At 41.3% G+C, this 26,307-nt stretch overlaps 1 protein-coding gene across 4 annotated transcripts in view; it reads right to left on the reverse strand.

The window, feature by feature from the left end:
* Positions 1 to 26,307, reverse strand: part of si:dkeyp-72e1.9 (syntaxin-binding protein 4) — a 49,148-nt gene that overhangs the window by 13,757 nt on the left and 9,084 nt on the right. For 2 of the 4 annotated variants that reach the window (XR_008606350.1, XM_055036116.1), the window contains exons 2-8: positions 15,942 to 16,015; positions 11,723 to 11,818; positions 9,406 to 9,475; positions 9,230 to 9,304; positions 6,409 to 6,488; positions 5,130 to 5,250; positions 3,453 to 3,594 (exon numbers count right to left, since the gene is read on the reverse strand). Coding sequence is in view for 3 of the 4 variants with exons in the window: in XM_055036116.1 (XP_054892091.1) it covers positions 3,453 to 3,594; positions 5,130 to 5,250; positions 6,409 to 6,488; positions 9,230 to 9,304; positions 9,406 to 9,475; positions 11,723 to 11,818; positions 15,942 to 16,015 (658 nt within the window). In the remaining variant the exon portion in view is untranslated. Of the gene's footprint in view, positions 1 to 3,452; positions 3,595 to 5,129; positions 5,251 to 6,408; positions 6,489 to 9,229; positions 9,305 to 9,405; positions 9,476 to 11,722; positions 11,819 to 15,941; positions 16,016 to 19,646; positions 19,850 to 21,748; positions 21,883 to 26,307 lie in introns of those variants that run through there. The other 2 variants (XM_055036118.1, XM_055036117.1) reach the window with 2 other exon arrangements.

Raw genomic sequence — 26,307 nt, forward strand, 5'->3', positions numbered from 1 at the left:
CAATGCAAAGTCAAATCTCTACGTCACATTTGACGTATGCAGCATTTTTAGAACAACTGAAAGTAACAGAGCTGCTGGACTACTGTGTGTTGATCTGTCACAAAAAGAAACATATTACAGTTTGTTTTTGTAATGTGGCAAAATGTGAAAATGTCCAAAGGACGTGAAGAATGTTGAGAAATGCAGAACAACCTAGAACCCTGTCAGAGGGTTCTCATCTGAAGAACTCATTTACCTCACATCTGAAATGGTCTTGTGCTTCTTTCACTAAAATCGATTCAGACAGTCATTTGTCACTCAGCAGCACTCCAAAGTAAACAACAAACGATGATCACTCCACAACAGGATGACCTCAGCTTAAATAAATGCATCACTTCATGATCTTTCTGCTGACTTATCACACAGAGAGTCACATGTCATGAGACGCTGGCTCCCATCAGGGAGGAAACCCAACCGTAGCTCTGTCTCGTTCTCAGGAAAACGGCCTGCTTGAGTTTAAGGGACTTCATGCATGAGTGTTGACATGCAGCTTTGATTTGTTTTGGTCCGTCCAGCTGGAGATGGAAGATTTTGAATTTGTAGGTCAGATGGGGGGGAAAAAAAATGCTGTGAAAGAAATTCAAATCTCTGCAGCACTGTGACTGGAGGATAAAAACAAACGAAGCTTAGGAGATTTTCTCCATTCAAAAATGTGTTGTGACATCTGCTTTCAGTAAAACAGAAAATAAAAAAATAAGAAAAAGCTTTCAAAGCTTTCTGGTCAGACCTGCATCTGATTGACCAGCACCTCCTCAACAGAGTTGTGTTGACTTATCAATAACTGTGCTGCCTATCAACAATAGCAAAATTGTAAGGCAAAAATTAGAGACCAATTGCAGTTTTCTGGCCGATTGTAAAATACTACCTTTAAAAGGCCTGACTTGGGGTTCCCAGTTTTGGCTGAAGCAGATTTTTATTTTCTGGTTTTGTCTGAAATGTTACTAAATGTAGAAAGAAAGTCGCTGAGTTGGTAACAGTGAAGGAAATCCGGGCCAATTTATCAGTGCAGCCTTAACAAACATCTAAAATAAACAATAAATCTTATTTTTCTCTTAGGAATCAAATGATGAGAGGCCTTCTGTTTCATCAGTGAGGATCATTTATCTCTCTGAGATATCAAGGATGTAAAAACTGCATTGATATTGGAATCACTTTGCAACTTCGTTTCAGTTCTTTTTTTTTCTGCGTCTCTGGCTCCAAGCAGTCAGCAGGCTGCCGCCTCATCGGAGGCTGTTGTGGAAACGGTCCATTTCTGAGTGAGCATGGTTGTTCAAACCTGAAGGTGCGGCAGGGCCGCGATGGAGGGACTGGACGTCCCTGACCCATTCAGATGACCCATTCTCACCTCAAGACCGACACAAAAACACAATAAAAACACAGTTCTCAAGAAATGCTCCTTATTTCCACCTCACCGAGGGGAACATGTTTCTGGAGGTAAACACTGCTTTAAAAACTGATTCTGATCCTCTTTGTGTCTTGAATCCCACCAAAAAACCCTCATAATATATTCAGCAAACATCTAAACAAGAAGAATGAGCTTCTTAAACGCACATATACACACAAGCACAGATCCCTGTACTCTCTCTCTCTTTCTTCTCCTTTATTCTCCTCCCTCTTGCTTGTCGTTTTGCCCACATTTGACAGAGTGGGTGGACAGAGAGGCGAGGAGGATGGGATTAACATGAGAGGAGCAGGGGAGGCTGCAGAAAAGGGGTGATATGTGCAAATCCTGAGAGCGCCTGGGATTGCTTCAAGCCGTAGCACCAGTCCCTGCTCTTTATTATGGGATGTTTGCTTTAAATGTGGGGAAACGTCTGAGATCCAGAGATAAGTAAAGTTTGACAGGAGAGTCTTCCTTTAGTGATCTGTCACGTTCTGTGACCTCTTGTTGTCAGAGCAACAAGAGGTCAGTTAACAGCCACAAAACTAAAAATCTGTCGTCATGTGCTACTTTGTTGGTCTGTTATTTATGCTTCACCCAGTTCACTCTGCTGTTTTCCGCTTAGTTTATTCTTATTTGTTTTGTTTTTTTAGGAGTCTTTGCTTTTCCTTGAACTATATTTTTCCCGCTGTTTCTTTAAAGTCCCGTCTTCCTGTTTGCATTTCGGTCCTGCCTCAAACTCACATTCAGTGGCGCTTGTGCTCATATATCAGAAGAAGTAAATAACATTTTAACAAAAGCTTTATTTAGTGACACAATATGTTCCTTCTTGTCTCTTTTTTTTATCACATATCTAGCAGGCTGAAACAGCTTTGTGGTTCAGTTTGCTTCCAGAGTTCATTTCAGTCGACTGGCTTTCAGCCTTTGGCACCTTTTTGTTCTAACAAAATTTAAGAGTCTGATGTTTACAAAGCACAGCAATTTGCATCAGCAGGGTTTTCGTAATCCTAATTTTGAACGAGCCGCAGTCATAATGAGCTCATTAAAGCCAGAGACCGAGGCATGAATTATCTGAGACGTTGAATCTCTGGGGCTGATTAAACCTTCATTCACAAATGAACCCTGACAGAAAAGTCGGGTGTTGGAGTCTTCCTTCCTCTAACTTCAGGTCTGTAGTTTACATTTAGAAACACTTGAGGGAAAAATACATCATTTTATCACACTGAAAACGTAACTCAAAGGACAAACGACAGAACACCTGATCTGATCTGGACCTGACAGACTACCAGGGGCTTCAATTATAAATTAATAATAAATTACACACATTTCAAGTATTTCTTTGTGAGTGTGGCTATGGTTCCTGGTACATTATCAGTACAAATCACTATTCAATGTAAAGAAGCCCTGTCATCTCAGGCTGGATGACTGATGGAAATGGGTTTGGCCAGTCAGAGTGGACGGGTCAGAATCAGCAGTCTTTGACCGGAGCGCTGCTCAGCAGAGTTCACACTAATCTGAGGCAATAGCTGCAGAGGTCTGCACCTGCACTCCATGAGTGTCTCTCCCATCCGCGATGGTGAGAAAAAAAATCTTTGCACAAAAACGATGTCCCTCATGGCTGCGACGCATCCATCTCAGTCCTGCTTCGCCCGGCTGCTGTCACGGGTCCAAAGTCAAGGCTCAATGGATAGAGCTGGCAAATCTTAACCAATGTATCAGTTTCCTCATGTAGCAAGATGTTTAAATGTAAGGATAAGGCAGTTACTAAAAGAACGGAGTAACTGTAGAAAACACCCAATGTCGTTTTAGAGAAGACAAATCATTTTAAAACAGTCGTTTTTGGAGTTTCACTGAGTCGTGTATGTGCTGCTAAACATGTATGATGACATATTGTCTGAAGCCACAGAGCATGTTTCGAATATTTTTTTAATGAATCCATATAAGTTTCACTTTCTGAAATGCAACAAAATCTAAAACTTAAATCTTTTTTTTTTTTTTGGCGATTAGTGTGGATGTCAGTTCCATGTCTCACCCTGTGACAGTCTCCTCCGGACAGAACTTCCTGGATGAACACAGCGGGGCCGTCGGGCCTGTTGGAGCCTCCTCCAATCGTAATCCCTAAACTGCTGGACCGGGCCACAGAAATGAGCTGGATCACTCCTTCACCTGGGTGACTGAGAACATGAGACACATTGCAGCACTTTACAACAATGAAAAATGATTTGAGTTACACAAATTCCAAACTTTTATGGCACCTGGAGTGAAACAAACTCAATGATCCCAAGCGCTCCTAAGTGAAGTAGAGTGTGAAATTTAGAAAACTAGGAATCATGTCCATCATGTGAAGCCTGGGCATAAATTCAAACGGGAAACCTCTCTGCAGGCTCACCTGCATCGTCCGGTCACTGTGTCATGCGCTTCTATCGCCGGCTATCAGCAGTGGACCGTGTCTGGTCAAACCCAATCACAGTTCAAGCATAAGGCTTGATCTGCTCGCCAACCGAGCTTTAAGCAAGGTGGGATGCATTTCAAAAATGTCAGACTTTGAGTCAGAAAACCCAGCCAGGTCCAATCCATTTCTTCGAGGATCCTGGTTCTGCACATTTGGACCTTCATTCCGGTCTCACGCTCCTCAGATCCAAGGAATCCCTCAGAGATCATCACCTCCAGCTCAAAGCCCACCTCCCACATCAACCCATCGTAACTCTGACCTCCACCTTCCGGGCTGCCGTCCCCTCTACATGTTCATCAGTATTCCTTCCTTCCACCCATGTTCATCCCCTCTCCTCTACTCTTGTCACCTCCATGGACTCTGTCCAGCGCTCTATAGCCACTGTCTCAGTTCCGGCATTAGGAAGAGTGAATGGGTCCTAGGTAAGACCCATCTCTAGGTAAGACGTAGCCAGTCGTGACTCCTCCCTCTCTTTTTCATCATTCTAGTCCACTCACAAGGTTCCATTGCTTCTTCCTCCCTTCCCTAATCAAGTACGGCTTACATGGCCATGCGCTCAAACATTTCACCGACGCTGTGCTCAGAAATCTTTCAGAAGGAGTATATTACCCTTCTGTCTGTTGTTTTACCTTCTCCTGAAGTCCATCAACTGATCACATCAACTGCAACAACTCAAATCGTCTGAGCCATGTCTTTCTAACGACCTTTCAACCAGGCAGCATGCGGCAGTGTTCAACATTTTTCAGAGACGTGACGTGTTCCATCTATCCTCACCACAGAATCAAATTCGACGCTTACATGACTCTCATCCCTGATCTTCACCCTGAATACAGTAGATGTTTATTTTATCAGTATCACAGAGCATTCACTGCCAAAGCCTCCTCAGTCCAACCTGGACTGGCTTTAGATTTGTCTGTTCTTAACACAGAGATACTAATCATGAAGTTTCCTTCCACCTCCATTCTTCTTTTTTTTTGGACCATGCCATCTCTCTCATGAAAATTTTTTTGTTTTTACAAATAAACCTTCACAGGAACCTAAATTGCATGTTACTGCAAAGTTGTTGTAAATATACCAGACATACCAAAATCTATGTATTTTCATAAAAATAAAAAATATATATTTTTAATCATAAAAATAAAAATGTATTTGAAAAAAAATATTTCAACCTCAACATCCATATGAACTCTGCACTGCCAGCAGTGTGCAGTTTGGATTGATGTTGGTCCAGAAATGGAGAAAAAGTAGCAGTCTCACCTGAGGGAGCGCATCATGGGCCCACCATTGTACATGTTCTGAGAGTTTGCAGGGCTCAGCAACAACGGGCTCTGAGATCGAGATGAGGAACCGGACGATGTGCTGTCCAAGAGGCGACCTCCTTTACAAGAAGAACAAACGTTCACACCAAGAGGAACAGGAACAGGGACTTCAGGCAGGAGTTGTACATTTATGAGTTTTGCGAGGAATGAGACTTCTAAGATACTTAAACCATAAACTCTTATCATTTTGCCACAGCTACAGATCACTACTGTGCTCCTCCAGTGGAATATACCACCCTGCCTCTGATTTCTTATGCCTGAGTGTGGCTAAGCACAGAATAATACCCAACATGCTGACCAACCAAAGTAGCCTTCAGTTTACTTTCCCACCACACTTCTTTCATGTACTTTCTATCAAAGTCATGTTTCTGTGGAGGTTGTACACGCAAGACTTTCACAGAGCTTTGAACAAAAAACAGTTTTTTTGTGTCACTGTTTCCAGTTGGTCCAAATGTCTGTGCAAGCACTACTGTACAATAGACACTTTGAGCTTCACCCCAGGTCAACACTGTGCCAAACTCTCCCAGAACAACTCAGAAACAGAATGTCTCCAGATTTAAGCTTTTTGCTTAAACCTGGAGACAGATGCTCACCACCGCAAAATTAATTAGGAAACCTTTACCAGCTGGCTAATATATGGCATAGGACAAATGCTAAGCGTATTTGTCCTATGCCATGTTTAAGTTCAACTAACTGCACCCAGCCTTTAGGCTTAAGGCTCCCACATACTCAGGTCTACTAGAATACACATCCACATTGTCCACTGATGGTTAAGATGTCACAGTCAAATGTACCGATTGCTTAAATTTCTTGTGACAAAGTCCTTCATTTCGTACAATCTGAAAGGATGCTAGCAAGTTTCATGAGACCGTCAGTTGTCTGGCACATTATTCTTACTTGAGACTGATTCACAGATTCTCAGCATTAACAAATAGATGCTGCATCCAAAACATTTTGATGTGAATACCGTTCACTGCGATACAGAGTAAACGCTCGCAGTCGTAAAAACTGATCTTGGCGCACACAGGTCTGGCATTGAGTACGGACAGAGTTCTGCTGAATGAAGCACCCCTGACTCCTTTCCCAAATGTAGAAGACTCATTGAGAAAGTGGTAGAAGATATATATAATGAACTTATACTGCTTGGTTTGTCACTTTTTTGTGTGTTTGCTGAAGATTTAGAGGGCCATACAGCGATCATACAGTGATCAGCTTACCTTGCTGAATGGGAGAGTTACGGATTGATCCGGTACTACCGTTGGAGCCATATTTCTCCAACAGCTCAGCAAATTCTCTCCTTGAGAAAGAAAAAAAAAGGTCAAAAACTCTGGAGGGAGAAGAATGAAAGTCAGCTACAAGAACACCGAGGGGATTTCTTTCAGGATAAGATATTTGGCAGGACAGTGGAGTCCAAAGCCGATCCTCCAGGGCCAATATCACCAATGTTTTAGTTCTTTTTCCGGCTCAACAGAAAGAACTAATCCAATGATAGTCCATAAACAAAACCTCTGCACACCTTTATATGCAGAGTTGATAGTCGGTTAATTTGATTCAGCTCTGGTGGATTTGCATCAAAAGACGCACCAAAAAAGTGTCAGGACACCGACCCTGGAGGACTGGACCTGGACACCATTGTGTTTGTGGGTCAGTGAGATCTCGTGGGACAGTAATCCGTAATTGTATGGAATTTTAGTTTCATGTGTATTATTGACATATCTTGTCTTCATCCTCTCTGTGTTTACCTTCTTGGTTTATTATTGCCTGAATTAGATCAGAGGGCTGTTTCACAGAAGCATCTTATCATGGATATCTATCCAGGTCCTATTCACCATATAATTGAGCAATTTGACATTTTAAAGAAAACTACTTGATATAAACACACCAATTTTGACAAAAATAAATTTTTTTTTGGTTGAAAGATTTTGTGATAGAATAAAATAAAACACTGAACTGCAGCAGGGCCAATATAAGGAAACAGAAATGATAAGGTTAGTATGTTTCCACCACATCGATGAATGATTTGTGAATTAATTGCTAGAATTGCGGCTCAATAACCTAAAGAATCTTTTGTACTTCTCAACATCGTGACAGGATTATTTGGGATCTGGGCTTCAATGATATTTAGCGTTTGTGACCGTGGCAGGGCGGGGGTTCGCTCATCTGCCACGCAGGACTAATAATACCTTGACCTTCATAGGAGGGCAGAACTTTCAGTCGGATGGAGGACATGGTCAAAACCTGGAGTGCTGTTCACGTGCATGACGGCTGTGAAATGCTAGAACTCTGAAGACGACGCAGGCGCTCGTGCACACTCAGCTCTCAGAAAACACAGCATCATGCAATAGCTTCTCAAAAACTTGAAGTGCGGGAGAAATCCTTCAGTTCCGTTCCTGTACCTGCGTCTCCTCACTAAACCTATTGTCATTTAAACCCAGACATCTATTTGTGCTTCTTTTCCTCTAAGCTGATTGTCCTGATCTTCCTCACAGTGTCTGATCCTTTTGTTTCCCCTGACAGTCTTCTGCATTGTGTGTATGCCCCCAGAGGAACGGTCCTGCAAAGGTCAAGAGCTCTAGTGTTGGTCTAATGGAGTCTAAGGGGGAAAAGTGGACGGAGGTACAGCTAGTAAGACGTCCGTAATCCCAACTCCTGACTGTCTCTCCTGCCTCTGCATGGCAGGATGGTTAAAGCACAGAGCACAGATTAACAGACGAGACTCATCTCATCAGGAGCAGTGCCTTAGGTCAAGCCCTCCCCCCCGTTACTCTTCTGCACGCGGGACGAAGCAGGAGTGTAAGGCTGCTTCACTGCACTGAGGGAAATTAACTATTTTTGGGAGCCACCATCTGATTTTTAGCTCTCTGCATCTTCACTCCATATTTCCTCTGAGTCTCCGTTGACATGGCTCCTCTCTAACCATATCCCACCCTTCTCCATTAAACACATACAAGCAGCAAATACCAAGGCTGATGACGGCTTTTGTAGAAAACATGGATCTCCAACACAGATCTTTCAGCACACAGTTCTGTTGCGTGCGGTGGATTTGAAGGAAGGGCGATGCCTGTGATGCTGACAGCTGGGGCTGACCTTGTTTTTACCCAAACTGGTTGCAGTCAGATTAGAAAGCCGGTTCTGCACTAATACTACCCTCCTCCTTACTCGCTAATGCTACGACTGCATTATAAATGTGGTTCAGGTGTTTCTGTATGTTTACCCTCTAGCTAGCAGGCAGCACTGCGGCTAACAGCAGGGAGAAAGCTGCAGAAATGGTCAGACATGGTTTCATTCAGACAAAAACGGCGACGTTCGCTCGGCAGGTCATGACGTTCAATTCAGATTTTTTGCTAAAATCTGTTCTTTTTTTTTTTTGCATTGTTGTTTGTACTGAACTAAAGTGGAGAAATTCTGTTTTCCAGGTCGATAGTGCCATTTTATAGAACATAATTACTTTATCTTTATGTGAAGTAATTACTTTAAGTAAGTACTTTACCTTTATGTAAAGCTATTTTTTATACAAAAAATGCTATTTTTATGTAAAGCTATTTTTTTAGCTTTACATAAAAATGTAAAGCTTTTTTTATGAAAAAAAGCTATTTTTATCAAATATGACTTAACAGAAATTTGACTTTGTAATTTACTGCCTTAAAATTAGGCCTCTGTTTCTTTAAGAAACTCCGTCTTCAGAAAGTCATCGTAACATCGCTCCTCCGTTGACAAATGAATGTTTTAAACATTCATTGGAATTCATCATAATAAATCAAACGTTTCATCATGACAAGAAATTTACCACGATAACTGATAAACGATACAATAAATGGTCCACAGTTTCATTTTACAGGTTTATTGACAACAATCAGCTCTAAACCAGTTTGTGAACATTAATTAACAACTTTCAAGTCCTATCATTCTAATTTGAAAATCATTTGTCCAAACCAAACCCATTTAGTGATAAATGTGTATTATTGCTCAAAATGACCTGGATTCATGCCACAAATAAAACAAGGAATGAATTCAAGTGACACATTTTGGCTTCCTTACTTTGCTTCTTCGTCTCTGGCTATAAGAAGGCGCATGTGATTTGTGGCAGATGCTGTTCTCAAGATGTCCACAGCTCTGTGAGACAGACATGAAAATGTGAAGTCAACGTTTGAATTATATCACTGTTTCAGCATCGTGAGTTTACAGCCAGCAGGAAGTGTAAAAAGAAACCTTACCTTTCACTTGTGACTCCAACTAGACTGTCTCCGTTTACTTCCAGTATCTGGTCTCCTGGCAACAGGTTTCCTGTAAACGGGTTAATCAGGTGGTTGATCAGTTCAACACAAGGAATTTATTTTTTGTTTTTAACCCGCCCGCGGTCTTAAGAGATGGGGTCATTTCAGGTTTTTACTCTGAGGGCAGTCCAACGGAGTCGCACTAACCCTGTGGCTGATTTTATGAGGTTTATTTTTGAATGTCGTCTCGGGAACTGACGGTCTGAGGGGACAACCCTCCATGGTCCGACCGTGACATGCACCCCTCCTGAGCGTCTGCCTGAGGAGGGTCTGCCTGACAGTCAAGTCTCAGACAGAGGAGGCTGCTGGCCCCACAACCCAATCCCAGATTAAGTGGGATATAAATGAAGCAATGGTTTTATAAATGAAACATAGGCTATATTTCAGACATAAAACTATTCTGCTCTTTCTCACAGTTTTAAATATGTTACATTGATTTAAAACAAAAAATAATGTCACACATAAGCTAATAACTTTAAGTCCAAAGTCATTGTTCCGTGATATCTAAACTATGTTCCTTACAGATGATTCTATACATTATATGAGTCATAACATTAGAAACCTATTTGAACTTTAAAGAGAAACATAACAACATGCCATCTAACACAACCAACAAGCAAACCTCAAAGACTGTAGATACTCAGATGTTGGATTATAACCTCAAATATTAATGAAATAATCATTATGTGGAAAAAGTTTGAGAGGGACTGATGTTTGTCTTGGTTTTTCTAAAATAACACTTTCATTGTATTGTAAAAGTATGAGGTAATTCTCACAAAAACATGACATGGTACTACAGTTTCACTTGCAAATCTGGGCCTGGTATCTATCATTTATTGCAGAGAAAGTAGGTCGTGACAATGCTGTGTTGTGTTTTATTCATGTTGCACTCACAGGAGAATCTCCAAAAGTAACCGGTTCCATCACTTCAGAGGTATTCATCCTGACAACTCTGACCGCTGCGTCTACGTTCCCTTTACTCGTGCTTTTTCTTATTCACAACATGGGTGTAAAAAGAGGAAACAGTCCCCGGGAAAAAAAAAAACGATCAACTGTTTTGATTTACGGGGAAATCAAAAGCGGTTCATTTTAAATGTCAGCGCTTTAAAAAGCTAAATAAATGGTTTAGCTTTGGAGATGTTGCCATTCCATATGCAAAAAAGCTACAGAAACTTGTTTAATGTGTCCCACAGTTAAAATGATGTTCATTGATGCAATTGTATTTTACCTTCAACATGACTACTACCAGTACTAATCTATACATAAAGTCACGTTATTTTCCTTAAACAATCCATTCATCCGTTTATAGCTTGTCCAGACTCCATGTCAAGCTGCATTAAAACAGGTGAAGGAACCCTAGAAATCAAATCAAGAAAAGCATGAAACATTTAATATAGCATATTTTTTTATGGATGTGCAATTGGCGAAAGAATCCTGAGAATGTTTGAGAGAAGCGAACAGAGTTCCACTGACTAACATGGCATGCATCATCTTGAACAGACTCCTATCATTTAAAATCCTTGACCTGTAAGAGCCATGGCTCACTGACCTAAAGATCTGATTGGGCACATGCCTCTCCATGCTGCCATTTAGGAGAGGAAGCAATTTGAAAATTACTCTTTGAACCAAGAGTCACTAAAAATATTTTACATGGAGTCCGATGGAGGAAGGATTTTCCATAACCCTTTCACTTGTGACAAAAAAACAGTTAAATACTTCAAAAACTATAACAGCTGAAATTACCAGAAATATATAAGATTGAGAAGAAACTGAATGCTTTGTTATATAAACTGTTGAAACATGTTGAAGTGTGTGGAAATAGTTAAGAAACCAAAAACATACAGAGGAACTCAAGAAGTAAGAAAACTGAACAGTAACAATCTGATGAATGCGACGTTACAGCTGCTGAGTTCATCTGGTTCTCAACAGGAACACATAAAGCTGCACTCGGGCTTTACTTGCTCAGTGGTTGCCATAGTGACAGGAGAATCCGACAAAGATTTCAGCCTGACAGGAAGCTTGTTTTCATCAAGTTCAGCACAATCTCTCCATGTGTTCACGTGTTGCTGCTCAGCCTATCAACATCAACACAATGAATTTAAATGTTTGTACTAACCAATGCCTCCTCAATTGTACCACTGACTTTTATTACTCTGCAAAGTCTCCTCTCCTTGACTTCATATTCATCGGTGACAATAAGGAGTCACCTTGCATCATCACCGCTGAGAGCGCTTCAGGCTGCAGTGACTCCACTCACCATCAGCAGCAGCAAGGCCACCAGGTAAAATCCGCTTGACGTAGACTCCGAACTCCTCTCCCGTTAGCTCTTTCACTCCGCCGATCACTTTGATTCCTAGGCAGAGAAGTAGAAAAATCTCCTCTAAGTAAAGCTCCTCCAGCTTTAGCTTCTTTTTTTTCTTTTTTTTTTCTGAAAGCTGATCCAGACAGGCTAAATGTAACGCAAATTCAAACGTTAAGGCGAGCAGCTCCTTAGTTACGTAACTAAGACCTCAATAGGATTCATTTCTCTCTGTTTGACACAGCTCATTGCAGTTTGGCTGCTCTGCAATATTTGGCTGGTAAGTCCAAATATAAGCAATGTTAATACGGGCGCATAAATGAATAATGAATGAAATGATAAATAATTGTGTACAGATGGGATTTGCAATATTGTGAGCTCCAGGGAAGAAACAGAAGGTCACCGGTCAGCAGCTGTCACAGTTTTAAGGTATCCTGCTGACAGGAAACAATGGGAAAGTCACATGAGTCAGCTGTGAGGTCATTATTCCACTTCCATCACCGGAGCGTAGCCCCATGCTGTTGCATACCTTAAGAGACGTGCCTGTGGTTAGACGAGAACAACAACAACAACAAAACACCATTTTGTAGCCTGGCTGGGAAGGTAAACAGGATAAACTGTCACCATGCAGAGTCAGGACATTTTCTGGCTGGCAGATGCTGTCTCCGTCTCTACGGAGAGAAACCTACAGCGATTTATCTGCACCTGTTTCTTTAATTCTGGGAGTTTGATGATTGGCCAATGTCAAGCCAGTCTAATCCACTGATATTATCTGCCTCAGCAAAGGTCTAAAAATCAGCACGATAATGGGTCAAAAGTGACACATTACTGTGTTTATCTGTAGAAAAAATACCCTAAACTATCTTTTTATGACTTAACATTTTTTCCTAAATTGACCCCATTATAAGAAAAACTGATACTTTGTTTTTGTTTATATTTCCATGTGGGCTGTTCACCACTGGGGTGCAAAGGTTGTCTTCTGGGTCATTTTGGACCTGTGAATAAAAAAACCATTTAAACACCAGAAAAAGAGTTCAAAGCCACACACACACCTGATTACAGGGAGAGAGAGAGAGAGAGAGAGGAAGAGAGAGAGAGAGAGGAAGAGAGAGAGAGAGAAATTGACACATGGGGGCGAGGGAGAGATCACATGAGACTAGAAAATAAATCTTAGACCAAAGGATAACTATGAAAAATAAAACTAGAGTAACAAGGAATCACTGGAGACAAGAAGTAAACATATATTTTCTTTGTGGTTGATGTTTCAGTTTCTCAATTTTTAGCCTCTTTATCAACACAGAAACACAGTGGAGCCTCTGTTAGACGTCCTAACACCTTCCACCAGGCCTCGCTAGTGTTGTGGGAGGAAACCTTGATTAATGTTAGCATACGATGTTTTAGGTTTCATTGTGATCATGGTGATACAGATTAAAGAGACTTTTTTTAAAAAAAACTGAAAACCACCGGTTGAGGCTGGGGGAAGGGGACTGCTGTGATTAACGTTCCATTTTCTGTAACGTGAGATGAAACAGGGCCGACGGTTCAACATGCAGATAGCTCTGAGTTACCAGAGAACAAAGTGGTAGGAAATGAAGCGATAGGGTGGGAGCAGTTGGAGCCAGCGTATCTCTGCTCCCTGATCAGCGCGCTCTTTAAGCGTCTGCATCTCTGAACTCTTCCACTCGCACTTCCCATCGCCACACTTCCAGCGAACGCGATGCATTAAACTTCTGCAGCTCCAGGCTGCTGCTGTTCTGTCGCCACGGCGACGGTGGCAACACTAATTGGGTATGGAGCGAAGGGGCACCAGTTAATTACCGCCTGTTGGAAGGGGGGGGAAAAATGTTTAAAAATGGGGGCGATGCGCTTCCACGTCGCTGTCCTCCCTCCTTTTGTTCTCCTCTCAGAGGAAAACAGCCTCTCCCCCATTCTGACTCCCACCCTGAGCTCGCCTATCACAAGATAAGAAAAACATTATTCTGGTACATGTGAAGCGGCGCCTCCCTTCTCCTCTACATTCACATGCTGAAAAAAGGGATGAAGGGAATGTTTGTAACCCAAGGACAAAACATTTCCCCACTCTGAGAGCTTGTAAAGAATATATCGTCTCTATTGAACCTGGGTGAATTTCATCAAGAGCTTGTTTTTCTGTTTCAACAGTTTAACTCCATATTTTCTTAATCAGACACTGGATTTCCTGTTACATGACTTCAGTGCTTGGAGCACAAATGTTTCCCGCTGCTCATCGGCTGTACAAATATGTTGGACTGGAGTTTGACAGATGCTTTTAGAGTTTCCCTTTTAAATGTTAAATTGCTGTGAAAAGAAAAGAAAAGACTGATCAGTTGGGTTCAACAATCCAATAAATTCCAAATAAATTCATGAAGTTCAACTTCGGATGCTGCTGGATTCCTGAAAATGCTCACGTTATTCAACATTATTCAGCTCCCAATGGTGGATGGCAAAGAGCGTGATGAAGACTCCAACTCAGCTATTTGTAATATCAGTAAGGTGCCTGAAAAAAAGTCAGAGGAAAACTCCTAGATGAGAAGCATAAATTAGAAAGCGGCTGTGTCTCCTGCCACACGTCTGCGGTTCGATCAGGCAGTGAGGAGACAGCGCCGGTTTCAGCAGCGAGCTGGAAGACTCAGCAGATGACAGGAAGGTTCCTCTGCTTCATTCTTCTGAGCTTCTGACTGCAATTTAACCTGCCGGATTTGGAAAGGCTGGCAGCCTTCATGAGGAATCAAAGTTGGAGTTAGAGTCTACCATCTGCATGGGAAGTCGACTCCAGATGTATTCCAGTCCAACACATACGGAGGCCAGCCATGCAGGCAGCACTGACTCCTTAAAATATGCTGAATGTAATGTTTATAAACGCTGTTTTTCACGTTTGCTAAAACTGTCACTAGCAGTATAGCTCCAATGTTTAACGAGAGTATCAGCAAATATCAATAGATTTAAAAGCATGATAAAATGCAGTTACTGCTGTGTGCTGCTAACTGGTACACACTTCATTATGTGTTATTTGTACCAGTATGTTTTTCAATAGCAGTATTTGTGTTTGTATAGTTATTGTTGTTATCGCAATAGTGCCACAAAATATCATGATAAATGTATGAGTCGCCTCCAAACCGGCTAAAATTGGTCTTTCTTGTTCATCAAGCTTTATAAAAATAAAAAATAAAAATAAAAACTGCAGATCATAAAACTACCAAATTGATGGTTGCATTTGTTAAACTTGTACAGTTGCAACAGAGTCCAGTTTATTCCAAATACAGATCCTGGTCTTTAATTGTGCTCTGACTACAACATGACAAACTAACAGTGCTGTTAGTTTGTCATGTAGTTAATGTAGTGTAATGTAGTTATTACTCATTACGTAATCAGGAGTAGAACAATGCTAACACATAAGCCGGTGATGATGTTATTTCTCCCACTAAACGGTTCTATTGCAACCACACTTACAATCCCAAGTACAAACCCACTGAACCGTGACTTTTCCACAAGTCTCGACTGCAAACCTTTGCCACTGTGTTTTTCTGCACTTGTGACTGTGATTTGTTGTCTGTATAAAGGCACAAACATGAGGCTGAGGAAATAAAGTGAGGATGAAGAGAGGAGTGGCTCCTGCATTCTTAACCCATCTGGGTTAAGTGGGTTAGGGCTTTGCCACATGACTCACTCCGCCCCCAACAGACAAACACGCCAATAACAGCAGAGGTGCTTCCTTGCACACAAAATCTCTTTAAAAGTAGGATTTGTTTTCTTATTTCAGGATTCATTTGGATGCAGCGTCAGTAAACCGCTGACAATGACAGAAGCAGTCCAGACATTAACAGAAAGGAGTTTGTGTGAAATTTCTGGACTTTGTGTGAAATTTTTACGTATATGTATTGTTGGCGGTGCCTGCTTTCGCAGCACAGACGTTTATTTGACTGGAAAGACGCGTCCTCCTCCTGTCTGAAGCCAGAGCAGACTGAAGTCTGTGACAGGCTGAGATGCAGCCCATCATAAACCACACAGGAAGGGAAGCACTGAGTGATGCTGCAGGTTTATTTTGAGAACTCTGACGCTAAAGAGACGAAGCAGAAGAGGATACAGATATAGAAGCTACAGCAACGTGTTCTTGGTTGCTGAAGACAGAAAGTGGAAAAAAACAAAAAAGGTGACTTACCTAGGCCATTTTCACAGTCTGTGAACTCCATGGAATGAACAGCTCTGTCGACTCCATATGGACCCATTAGAGTCCTGGAAGAGACGGAAGACGGGGAAAATAACAACAGAAAATAAAGTGAGACACATTCAAGCAAAAATAAGAATACCTGCAGACGGATCAGCAATCCTGCCTGCAGTGTGTTTAAAATAACTGAACAGAGAATTAGATCATCTCATTAAAGTCAGAAAACTGCGAAAGAGCTGAAACACTGATCTCCTTTAAAACAAGAATAAAAACCCAGCTGTTTAGAGTTGCTTTTGAAACATTATAAATGAAATGTCAAACATTTTAATGTGTAACATTGTTGGTTGTATGTTGTACCACTTTGTATTTTTTGTGTTGTAAAGCACTTTGAACTGCCTTGTTGCTGAAAAGTGCTGCAGAGATAAATGTGATTGATTGAATGATTGATTGATTGAATGATTGATTGATTGATTGATTGATTGATTGATTGATTGATTGATTGATTGATTGATTGATTGATTGATTGATTGATTGATTGATGAGAAAAACAGTTAAACTGGCAGTGTGATGGTCTGGGACAGTTTAGCTGTGTAATTACTGGAACTATTTTTACCTAAGTCACTGTATAACACTTTAAGAGCACTTTATTAACAAGCACTGCACTGTAAGGATAGATTCGCTCATCAATGACAATTTTCACAAAGGAGGTTTTAACTGTATTTATTGAGTGTTTTAGTGATTAGCATGTAGCCTTCTGTTCTAGACTCTTCATAGCTGCTCCTTGTTAAGAAGTGAAGCGTTTCAGGAACATGGATTCTGCTGTCAACCCAAAAGTCCTGAAGGAGACCGTCCGGCCGTCTGTTGGTGGTTCTCAAACCGAAACCATTTTCTGGCTTCTGCAGCAGGAAAATGATCCAAAACACACCAAGAAGTCCACCTCTGATTGGCTGAAGAAAAGCGAAACGAAGACGTCGGAATGACCTAGTCAAAGTCCTGACCTGCATGTCATTGAGATGCGGTGATGTGTCAGGAAAAAGGTCGCTCGCGAATCTTGCAACGCGTTTGGTGAGTCGACCAAAATTAATTTTCTTCGTTTGCTGCTGAGACGGCGGCCCAACCCATTATCAGGATTAGAGGACGATCAGGTGTGAATCTTCTTCTTAATAATACAGACTTTGTTCAAAAACTGCATTTTGCATTTGCTTGTGTTGCTTTTGACTCATATTTAACTAGGTTTGTTCTGAAATACTGAAGTGTGACAATCATGCAAAATGATACAAAATCAGAAAGAAGGCAAACATTTTTACACTCACTGTAGATCATAACACTACAGAGGATTCCCCCTCTATCATAACTCAGTCAGACTCACTTATTCTGAGGTAAACTGTGCGATGTGATTGAGTTTGATTCAATGTGACAAATGAAAGAAGGGTACTATTCAGATATTGATATGTGATTGACATCAACCCCACTTCCTCCCTCATCTTTAGTTCAAGTGCCTCTATATGCAAAGGTTTTCCATTACAGAGAAACATTAGAAAATCTTGCGAAGTGTTTGCGCTTCCAAACCAAAACCTCGTTCACTCAGGATGCACACAGTGTCAAGTTCTTCCTCTCTCGAGTCGCTTCAACTTGTGCCAAAACGTGAAAAGGTTTGTTTCCTCAGGAGACGCAGGAAAAAAAACTTCAACTCAGTCATGTTTCTTTCCTGCTTGTTCATAAACAACAAACAGAGGAGATAAATGTTTGACACTCTGAATAACCAAGAGCTGTTTTTCATTGATAGTTGCACATTTAATTTTCATTCGTTATTGATTTTATGAATACCGTTTGAATGGAAAAAAAAAAGTTCTGAGGCCAATTACAACTAGCCACATTAGAGCCAAACACTGAAAATCTCAGTTTCTGAAGAAAAACTTTCTTGACAATATGAACACGTGTTCAGACTTGCACATTGCCATGAGAACAACATGTTTACTGGAGCTACATCTTTAAAAAAGGCTGAGTGTATGAATGACAAGTTGAAATGAGAAGAAAGGCCTCATCTTTAGTTCTGGTTCTGGATTCGGTGCGTCTTCTCCTCTCTGAGAAGATTATTTTTACCCGGTTTAATCTGGATGGTTTGGTGACAGATTTGTAAACACAAAGAAGAGCCAAGATTTTCTCCTAATTCTTTTTTAAACTTTCTGTTTTGGCTGGGTTTAAACATGGGATTTGTCTTTTCCAACCAGTTACAAGACGTAGGAGGATTACATTACGTAATGTGAGTCCAACACTTCTTTGGCGACGAACACTGCCACAAGTTCAACATCGCAAAAGTCTTGAATCCGTCCAGAGTCCTTCAGACGTTAAAAATGTTGCATCTGACAATACATAGATGGAATAGAATTGGATTTAGTTTTGTTCAGAGGTAGAATACGTCCACTAAGGCTGCACAATATATTACAAATATATATGGTCCTCCTAATATCAGAGTGTGCAATATTCGTCATGTAAAGGCCTGCTTGGGTCAAATAAATATTGGCTAACATGTTCTACATGTTATGAAATAGCATTTCAATAAAATATTTAGACTGTTGGACGGTGTATCGCCACAGTAGGTGTATCGTCAAATTAATTGGATATGATTTTATCCAGTCGCTAATGCTTGTTATGTGCCAGTCTGACATATATGTTAGCTACATTAGCTAACCAACAATGTCTCATTGCAAACAGTCGTTCCCCACTGCCAAGAGGTAAATGCCGAGGCTTAGCAGTTGATGCTAATTCTACCGCAATTCTAACACAGCTCAGAAAATTGATGTCATCATTCACAGCTTCTCCTTCCGTTCATCGACTGGCGCGTTTAAACGTGTACCAGAGAAATCCAACTGAATGGGAGAAAGGTCAGGCGAAGCACGGAAGGAAGATGAGAACTGAGTGGAATTGCAGGAAAGTGATTCAATCCAAAGGTTATAAACCCAAATCAGACTGTGGCACAGGTCCAGTTCAGCTGAGAGATTTAAGAGGGTGGGACTAAAATGTTGCAGTTGTTTCTCATATCTTTTAGTTACTTCACTAGCTTAGGAAAAGTTGTAACTTAAATCAAGAGTTAAGTGAGGGGGGTCTGGGGGGTTCTATAACTGTATCTTGTGTGACGTCACCAGAGACATATAGAAACCTTTAACCAGACTGTGGATGCAATTTATTATACAACATAAAACAAACAAAAAAAAGAAAAACTGGCCAATATAATTTCCAACATGTGATGAACAGAAACTAAAATGATCTTGATTGAGAACATCTGGCCGGTAACTTTAAAAGGAAATAAGAAAAATGTACATTTTCAGAAAGTGACAATGAACTTAGTGCAATAGGAAGACCAGCCCCACGGAGCTGGAGCGACTCCGAGTCAATCACACAGTTTATAAAGGAGTTTGCCTTCAATGACCGACAGCGCAGAAAGTTAATGGCCCCCAGATCAGATCAGATCAGATCAGACACCTGTGAATCAGCCCCGCTCCCTGCAGCCCCGCTCCCTGCAGCCCGGGTCCCTGCAGCCTGCAACCTGCGCAGACACCGAGGACTCTCTCAAAAGCATCTTCCCCGCTTTCCCAAACTGTTCCCACATCCAGAACCAACTTCCATCAGCTCCATCAGCACCGCACCGCCGACAGGACGAACCGAGCGAAACCCTTGGAGCAGCGCGCCGGTCCTTACCTGCTGATGATCACGGCTCCTTTATACATGACCGAGAAGGTGGGCATCATTACATGGAGCCCCCGGTGGTGTGAGTGGCGCGGCGGGTCGGCAGCAGCGTCCTCAGCCCTCAGCCTGCAGCCGCATGATGCTGCCCGTGTGCGCACAGCCAGCCTCTAATTCCACTAAGACAGACTGACCGCTCAAAACATCTCCACCTTCTCCCACACGTTTAATCTCTTACATAACTAAAGTCACCGACAAAAAAAAAATCCAACAAAGCGGTGGCATTGAGGCTTGAAGTCATTGTGCGGGCGGATTATCTGTCACACATTTTTTTTATTTTTCCCCACTACTGGGCAAAAAATAAAAAACAAAATCCTCACATTTTAGTCCTTGTTCGGAGCTGCGGTGTTAAATGAGTCCAACGGAAACATGGGACTGAATATGGTGACAAAACTCAAGCTGACATGTTACTGGACTCATTCATGTTAGTGAACATCAGGCAGAAACAGCAGAGCTGGAATCAGCAGGATTTCATCAGGTTCTGACTTCTTGTCTCTCGCCTTTTCCAGGCACATTGTGTACAATCAAGTATCTGTTATTATCTTCAGCTGTTATAAAATCCTGCATATCTCAAACATGACTCAAAAGAAATCTGACTTACGAAGTTAACACCTGGAAATTGGTGACTTTCAGAAATCATCAATTTCTCCTCTGAAGCTCTGCATTCAGTGAGTTATCCCAACATCACTTCTCTAATTATCCTTTCACCCATTTGTTTGCCTAGCCTCTCATGAATGCTAAAGCTAGTTAGCAGGGGCACTGAGGATGGGCGTATACAACGTTTTCCAGTCATGGTAAGTTGTTTCTCTGCGTTTAGAGAATGACTGCCAGCGCTAAGACCCTCCTCCTGACTCTTATTGGTTGTTTCTGACCTTCAGCGATGCATTTCTGCAGATATCTGTAGGACCACAAGGAGGAGGAAGAAGAGCTTCATTTTTTCTGACTTGTCTCATGTGATACTGTCATGACATAGTGACAGTTTCGGCAATATGTAAAAAGAAACATACAGTTTATAAAAGTTACATAATGCAGTTCTACTCTGTCCAGGCTTTATAATCAACACATAGCCTAAAGCACCTAATGCATGTATTTTATTGTTAACTGGCTCAACAACACAGGAGTTTTTGAATTCCTTTGACTAGGCTCTGGCTGCCTGTTGAAGCAGACCACAGAGAGACGTCCTTTAAACACATGAATGCATAAGTGCCTCAATCTCCATGTAGAAACTGCAAACTAATCCACAACAGATACCCATTAAAGAGAATATTCCCCTTTGCTATTCAGCGAACATCTGCACCGCGTTGCTAAACTCCAGCCAAATGTCACGTTTTATCACAGGTCTGCTGATTCAACACGTATCTGTTTTTCCCCTCAATTCATTATCATCCTACACAAAAATTCCATTTGACTGTTTTGGATCTTGAGGAATGAAAACACGGCAAACCATAAGTCATAAGATATGAACCCAAAGAAAAGCAATAGCAATACTTTTAAGTTACTCCTCATCTGAAAAAAAAAGAATAATTTCAGCTGCAGACAGAAACTTAATAAGCTCTAACTATGTTTGTCTAATGTAGATATTTGAACTGTACCAAAAAGGGATCAAATGTTCTTACTATAGCACACCCAACCAATCACATGCTGACAAACATGCACACCTAACACACCTAATGTTGAGGAAGTGCTGACCAGAGATTCACATCCACTAATCATGGGCATTATTTTCACATCAATTTAACATTTTAACATTTTTTCACTGCAGAAAAACAATACCAAAAAAAAAAAAAAACAAGAAAAACAACCACAGCAAATTCTAAAAACAAAACTTTAGATACACCAGCTTGAATTTACTGCAGATTTTCTGAAACTCACAATGGTCCAAAATTTTATATCAAGTCTCAAATGTTGTGTATTCATCGTACCAACAGACAGAAACCCCACACACTTGACATGATCACTGGATTTATGACTGTAGCCCATTTTAAGCTTACGAAGCCCCTGCACATCTCTGCAGATTCTGTTCAACCCAACTGATGGTAAAGCCGTTCGAAGCGTACCTGGCGAAGCCGAGAGGCACTTTGAGCCTTTGGAACATGTCGCTGCGGTCTGCAAGAACGCCCGGTCATCACACACTGGCTGCTGTCATTGTCCCTGTGCATTCCCCCCGTAAACGCTGCGCCACAGCAGCCAAGTAGACACGAAGACTGCCAATTGATGAAGAGAAGATGAGCTTATGGCAAAAGGATAATGCACCTAAATCCATAAGACATGCAGACACGCTAAATATAGGCCACCGTAAGAGGGCCACTCAAATGCTCCAAACAGCGGGAACAGATTATGCTACCATGCACGTTTTGCCATCTATTTTAATTCTGTTCTTTGGGTTATTTTTGGTTTCCAGAGGCAGATGTAGTTCTGTAAAGTGCCTTGGCTTCAGGAACGTACATCTGTTACAAGCCCCCTAAGCCCCCCAGTCTGCCCCCCCACCATGGCACACAGTAAAATCTACTTAATGCATGCTTTTAAAGCTGCCTTTTTGTTGCAAGAGAACCATTAGATTCAAACCTCAAATTAAAACATCATGTTCTTAAAAGTGGGGAACACATGCAGGAGAAATAGATTGCAACGTTTCTCGCATTTATGGCTTTAAGAGTCAACAACAAATGTTAAAGTTGGAAGGTGACGCAGAGAAATACATGAAAGGATCTAGAAAGTTCTGCAGAGTTTAGCAGAATGAGAGCGCAGGATGTGTTCCACCGTGGGGGCATCAGAGATGAACTGCTTTTTAATAATGGAATAATGTGCACCATTTTTAATCCTTTCTTAACTCCTGTGCACAATTAAATATATACAAATATAAAACAGAAGAGTCTTTAGAAATACGGATCAACTTTATGTGCATAAAATGCAACAACACTGAACACTGAGTTCCTTTACATTTAGACTAAAAACCAGCTGTTTAGTCGCTTTGAAGCATCATAAGTGGAACATTAATGAACATTTATGATGTGAAGTCATGATTTTACAAAAGACACAAAAAACACAGCAACAAGACATTTTGAAATGCATTGTTGCTGAAGTGTATTATACTAATATACTTGATTGATTGATTGATTGATTGATTGATTGATTGATTGATTGATTGATTGATTGATTGATTGATTGATTGATTGATTGATTGATTGATTGGCAAAAGTCGTTTTGCCCTCAATGCAGCAAAATAAAAATTTCTTATGACTTAAAAATATTAGTGATTGTTTTGGAATCATTCTTTTTTGGAAATTTTATTGAACTGTTTCATTTTTTTTTTTATTGCTAAACATGCATTTTTTAAAATGACATCTCATTTAAATACATTAGTTGGTCAGCAGATGTTTTTAATTGTTTTTTTTGTTTGTTTGTTTGTTTGTTTTTTACAATCAATCATCCATCCATTTTCTTACACCCTAGTCCCTAGTGGGGTCAGCAAACGTTCTGGGCGAGAGGCGGGGTCACCCTGGACAGGTCGCCAGTCTGTCACAGGGCAACACAGAGACAGACATGACAAACAACCACACACACACACACACACACACACACACACACACACACACACACACACACACACACACACACACACACACACTCACTCAGAATTTAGAGAGACCAATTAAACCAACAGTCATGTTTTTGGACTGTGGGAAGAAGCCGGAGAACCCGGAGAGAACCCATCCATGCACAGGGAGAACATGCAAACTCCGTGCAGAAAGAACTGAACCCAGGACCTTCTTGCTGCAAGGCAACAGTGCCACCAACTGCACCACTGTACAGCCCTACAATCATGTCCTAAAAACATACTCTGTAAACAGGACTCTTTCAAACTTTGACTGTTCCCAGACTAAGTAAAAAAAGAAAAACACTGGTTCTCTCTCAACTATAACCTTGGTTTTAATTTGTGGCTCTTTGAAGATGAAAAACTGTCTTATTTAATATTAGGTGGGGATGTTAAGGTTGTGACTGATGTGCAAATAAGGGAAAATTGTAAAGATCTCCTAATGTAGAGCTAGAGGTTCTAATAGTTGTCCAGCTGTTGGGATTACACAGCGTTGGAGGAGACCCAGCTGCTGCTTAACCAAGAGGCCTTACACTGGCTCCAGTAACAGGCTCTGGGTCCACAGGCTAAGACTTTAACAGAAACCATCCAGAACAGCAGACTTCAAGGTTCTGTCTCCAGTTTTCAAACTAATATGTGAAACTTGTTCAGAGGCTGCACTGTGGGGGGCGCCGTTGATCCTTTTTGCCATTCTCATTTTTAAAGAGACAGTATTCAGTATTTTCCGGGCATCTGCTGTTATTTTGTAGCACAATCAAGTAACTATGTTACCTTCAGTTGTAATAAAAATTTCCTCTGCTCTTTCTTAACCCTTCAACAATGTTTTCTACCAGCGTTTCACTGGGAACAGAGTTCTACAAGCTGTTTGCTACTTGCTGCTGCCAGTCTGAAGGAGGCTGCACGGTGGAGCAGTTAGTAGCACTCGTTGCCTTGCAGCAAGACGGTCCTGGGTTCGATTCCCAGCTCCAGGTCTTTCTGCATGAAGTTTGCATGTTCTCCCTTTACGCACATGGGTTCTCTCTGGGTACTCTGGCTTCCTACCACAGTCCAAAAACATGACTCCTAGGATGTGTGCCTGGTTGTTTGTCCTTTCTTTCTCTGTGTTGCCCTGCGACAGATTGGCATCTTGTCCAGGGTGACCCACCTCTCACCTGAAATCTCTTGCTGGAGACAGGCACCGGCATCCCTCCTGACCCCGCGAGGGACCAGGGAGTAGAAAATGGATGGATGGATAGACTGAAGAAGCTGAGCGAGGGAGCTGCAGGGAGGTCTGCTCTGTGAAGTTGAAGCTCGGAAGCTTGGGGCTAGATCCACCAAGACGTTTGTATCACGAATGGTTGCCACTTGATATTAGAGGATTTCTCAAACATGCATGAAAGACTCAAAGCAACACTCCATGTAGGGAATAATATTTTAACTAGATGTAAAGCTCAAAAAAGCCGATTCTACATAGTACTGTCACTTTAAATACAATTTGTTTCCTTTCTTGCATGTTCTTGCATGACTCCAGAAAAGTGCTTTTATCAAAAAAGAATGAAATACTGCAGAGACGAACAGCCATCATGCTGACTTTTGTGCTTAGACTTAAATCCAAGGAAGTCTGCAACACTGCCATTGGCAATGTTTGCAGGTTACAGAGTAATTGAACTTGATTGACTGGTTGTCTGTGTGTGTTTGAGTACAGCAGAGTGACAGACTTTACAGCCCAATTTCATCATCATAAATGCAACATTTACACAACAACTGGGAACTCCTCAGAGCAAAATAACTTGAACTCTGACTCCTACATGCATGCGTAGACACGAACATAAAACCTGGAAGACGCTGTAAATCTCAGTACAGCTGCAGGAAGTCATTTAGATTCTACAGGTTCTAATCAAGAGCGGCTGGAAAGTTGCTGTCAAAAAAAAAATACCGCTGGTAAGTTATATATACATATATATATATATCTGTGTGGTTGGTCAGCAAGTTATCCTCAGTTGTTTTTGCTGGAGCACATGGTGTTTTCTTTATTACTCCGATTTTGTCACTATAAATTGGAATATTTCTTTTCCCTTACCAACAAACCTTTCATTCGGTTTGCATCTCATGTCTGATTAGCTCAATGTAGATGTTGCCCAGTCCTCCCTTTCAACCCGCCTGCCCACAACAACCAGAGCCCCTCACCATGGGATTCTGGACTGCAGCAGAATTTCCCTTATTGTTATCTCAGTTCTGATGCTGATCATGCAGCTTCCAGCATGAAACCACCAACTGTGAGTTTCAGACAGAAATGCAAAGAAATGTTTGTATAGGAATCAAAGTGAAAAACAACTGTCAGTAATTTAGTGGTAACCATTCAATAGAAGGTTAATGCGGATTAGAACTGGGTTTGGGAAAGGTTGACGGTGTATGCTGCCATCTTGTGCAGAATTGGCACATTTGCATTTAGTATTGTGGGGAATCTGTTGTTTGTCGTGGGTGTAGGTGGCTGAGCTGTATGGTTGGTCACTGAGGTAGAAACCTGAACCTGAGCTTGCTGCTGTCACAGTGGAAATGCGTCCTATTCAGTCTGCAGATAGCTGGAGTTTTGTGTCTTACAGAAAAGCTGCGGTCTGTTTTTGTGACTCACCATCTTTGGACCTAAAGCGCTGCATTTATCTGCTTCTCTTCCATATTCATGTGCCAGTTGTTTGCATGTTTTCCAGTGTTTGGGCTAATCCACCTAAAAAGGCGTTCATTGAACATTTTGATTTGGGTGACTTGTATTTTCTTTGATCAGTTGCAGGATTACATAACATATGAAATCCTGCATTTTTTTTTGTATCTAATACCTAGAGAGGCTTAGCAGCTCTTCAAAGCATATTTGCAGGATGCTTTCAAAAACCACGAGCTGCTTTGAACCTGAATCAAAATGCAGAAGGCTGAAGGTTATTGGCATATATTTGCAACGTGACTGCTTAAATTGGACTGTATTTTTTGTTCAGCTAATTTTCTCCAGGGCATCTTAGCTGCACAATAGTTTTCCTTCTTCTCATCTGGAGA

This window comes from Poeciliopsis prolifica, unplaced genomic scaffold (genome assembly GCF_027474105.1).
Source record: "Poeciliopsis prolifica strain line A6 unplaced genomic scaffold, Auburn_PproV2 SCAFFOLD010, whole genome shotgun sequence".
Taxonomy (NCBI): Eukaryota; Metazoa; Chordata; class Actinopteri; order Cyprinodontiformes; family Poeciliidae; genus Poeciliopsis; species Poeciliopsis prolifica.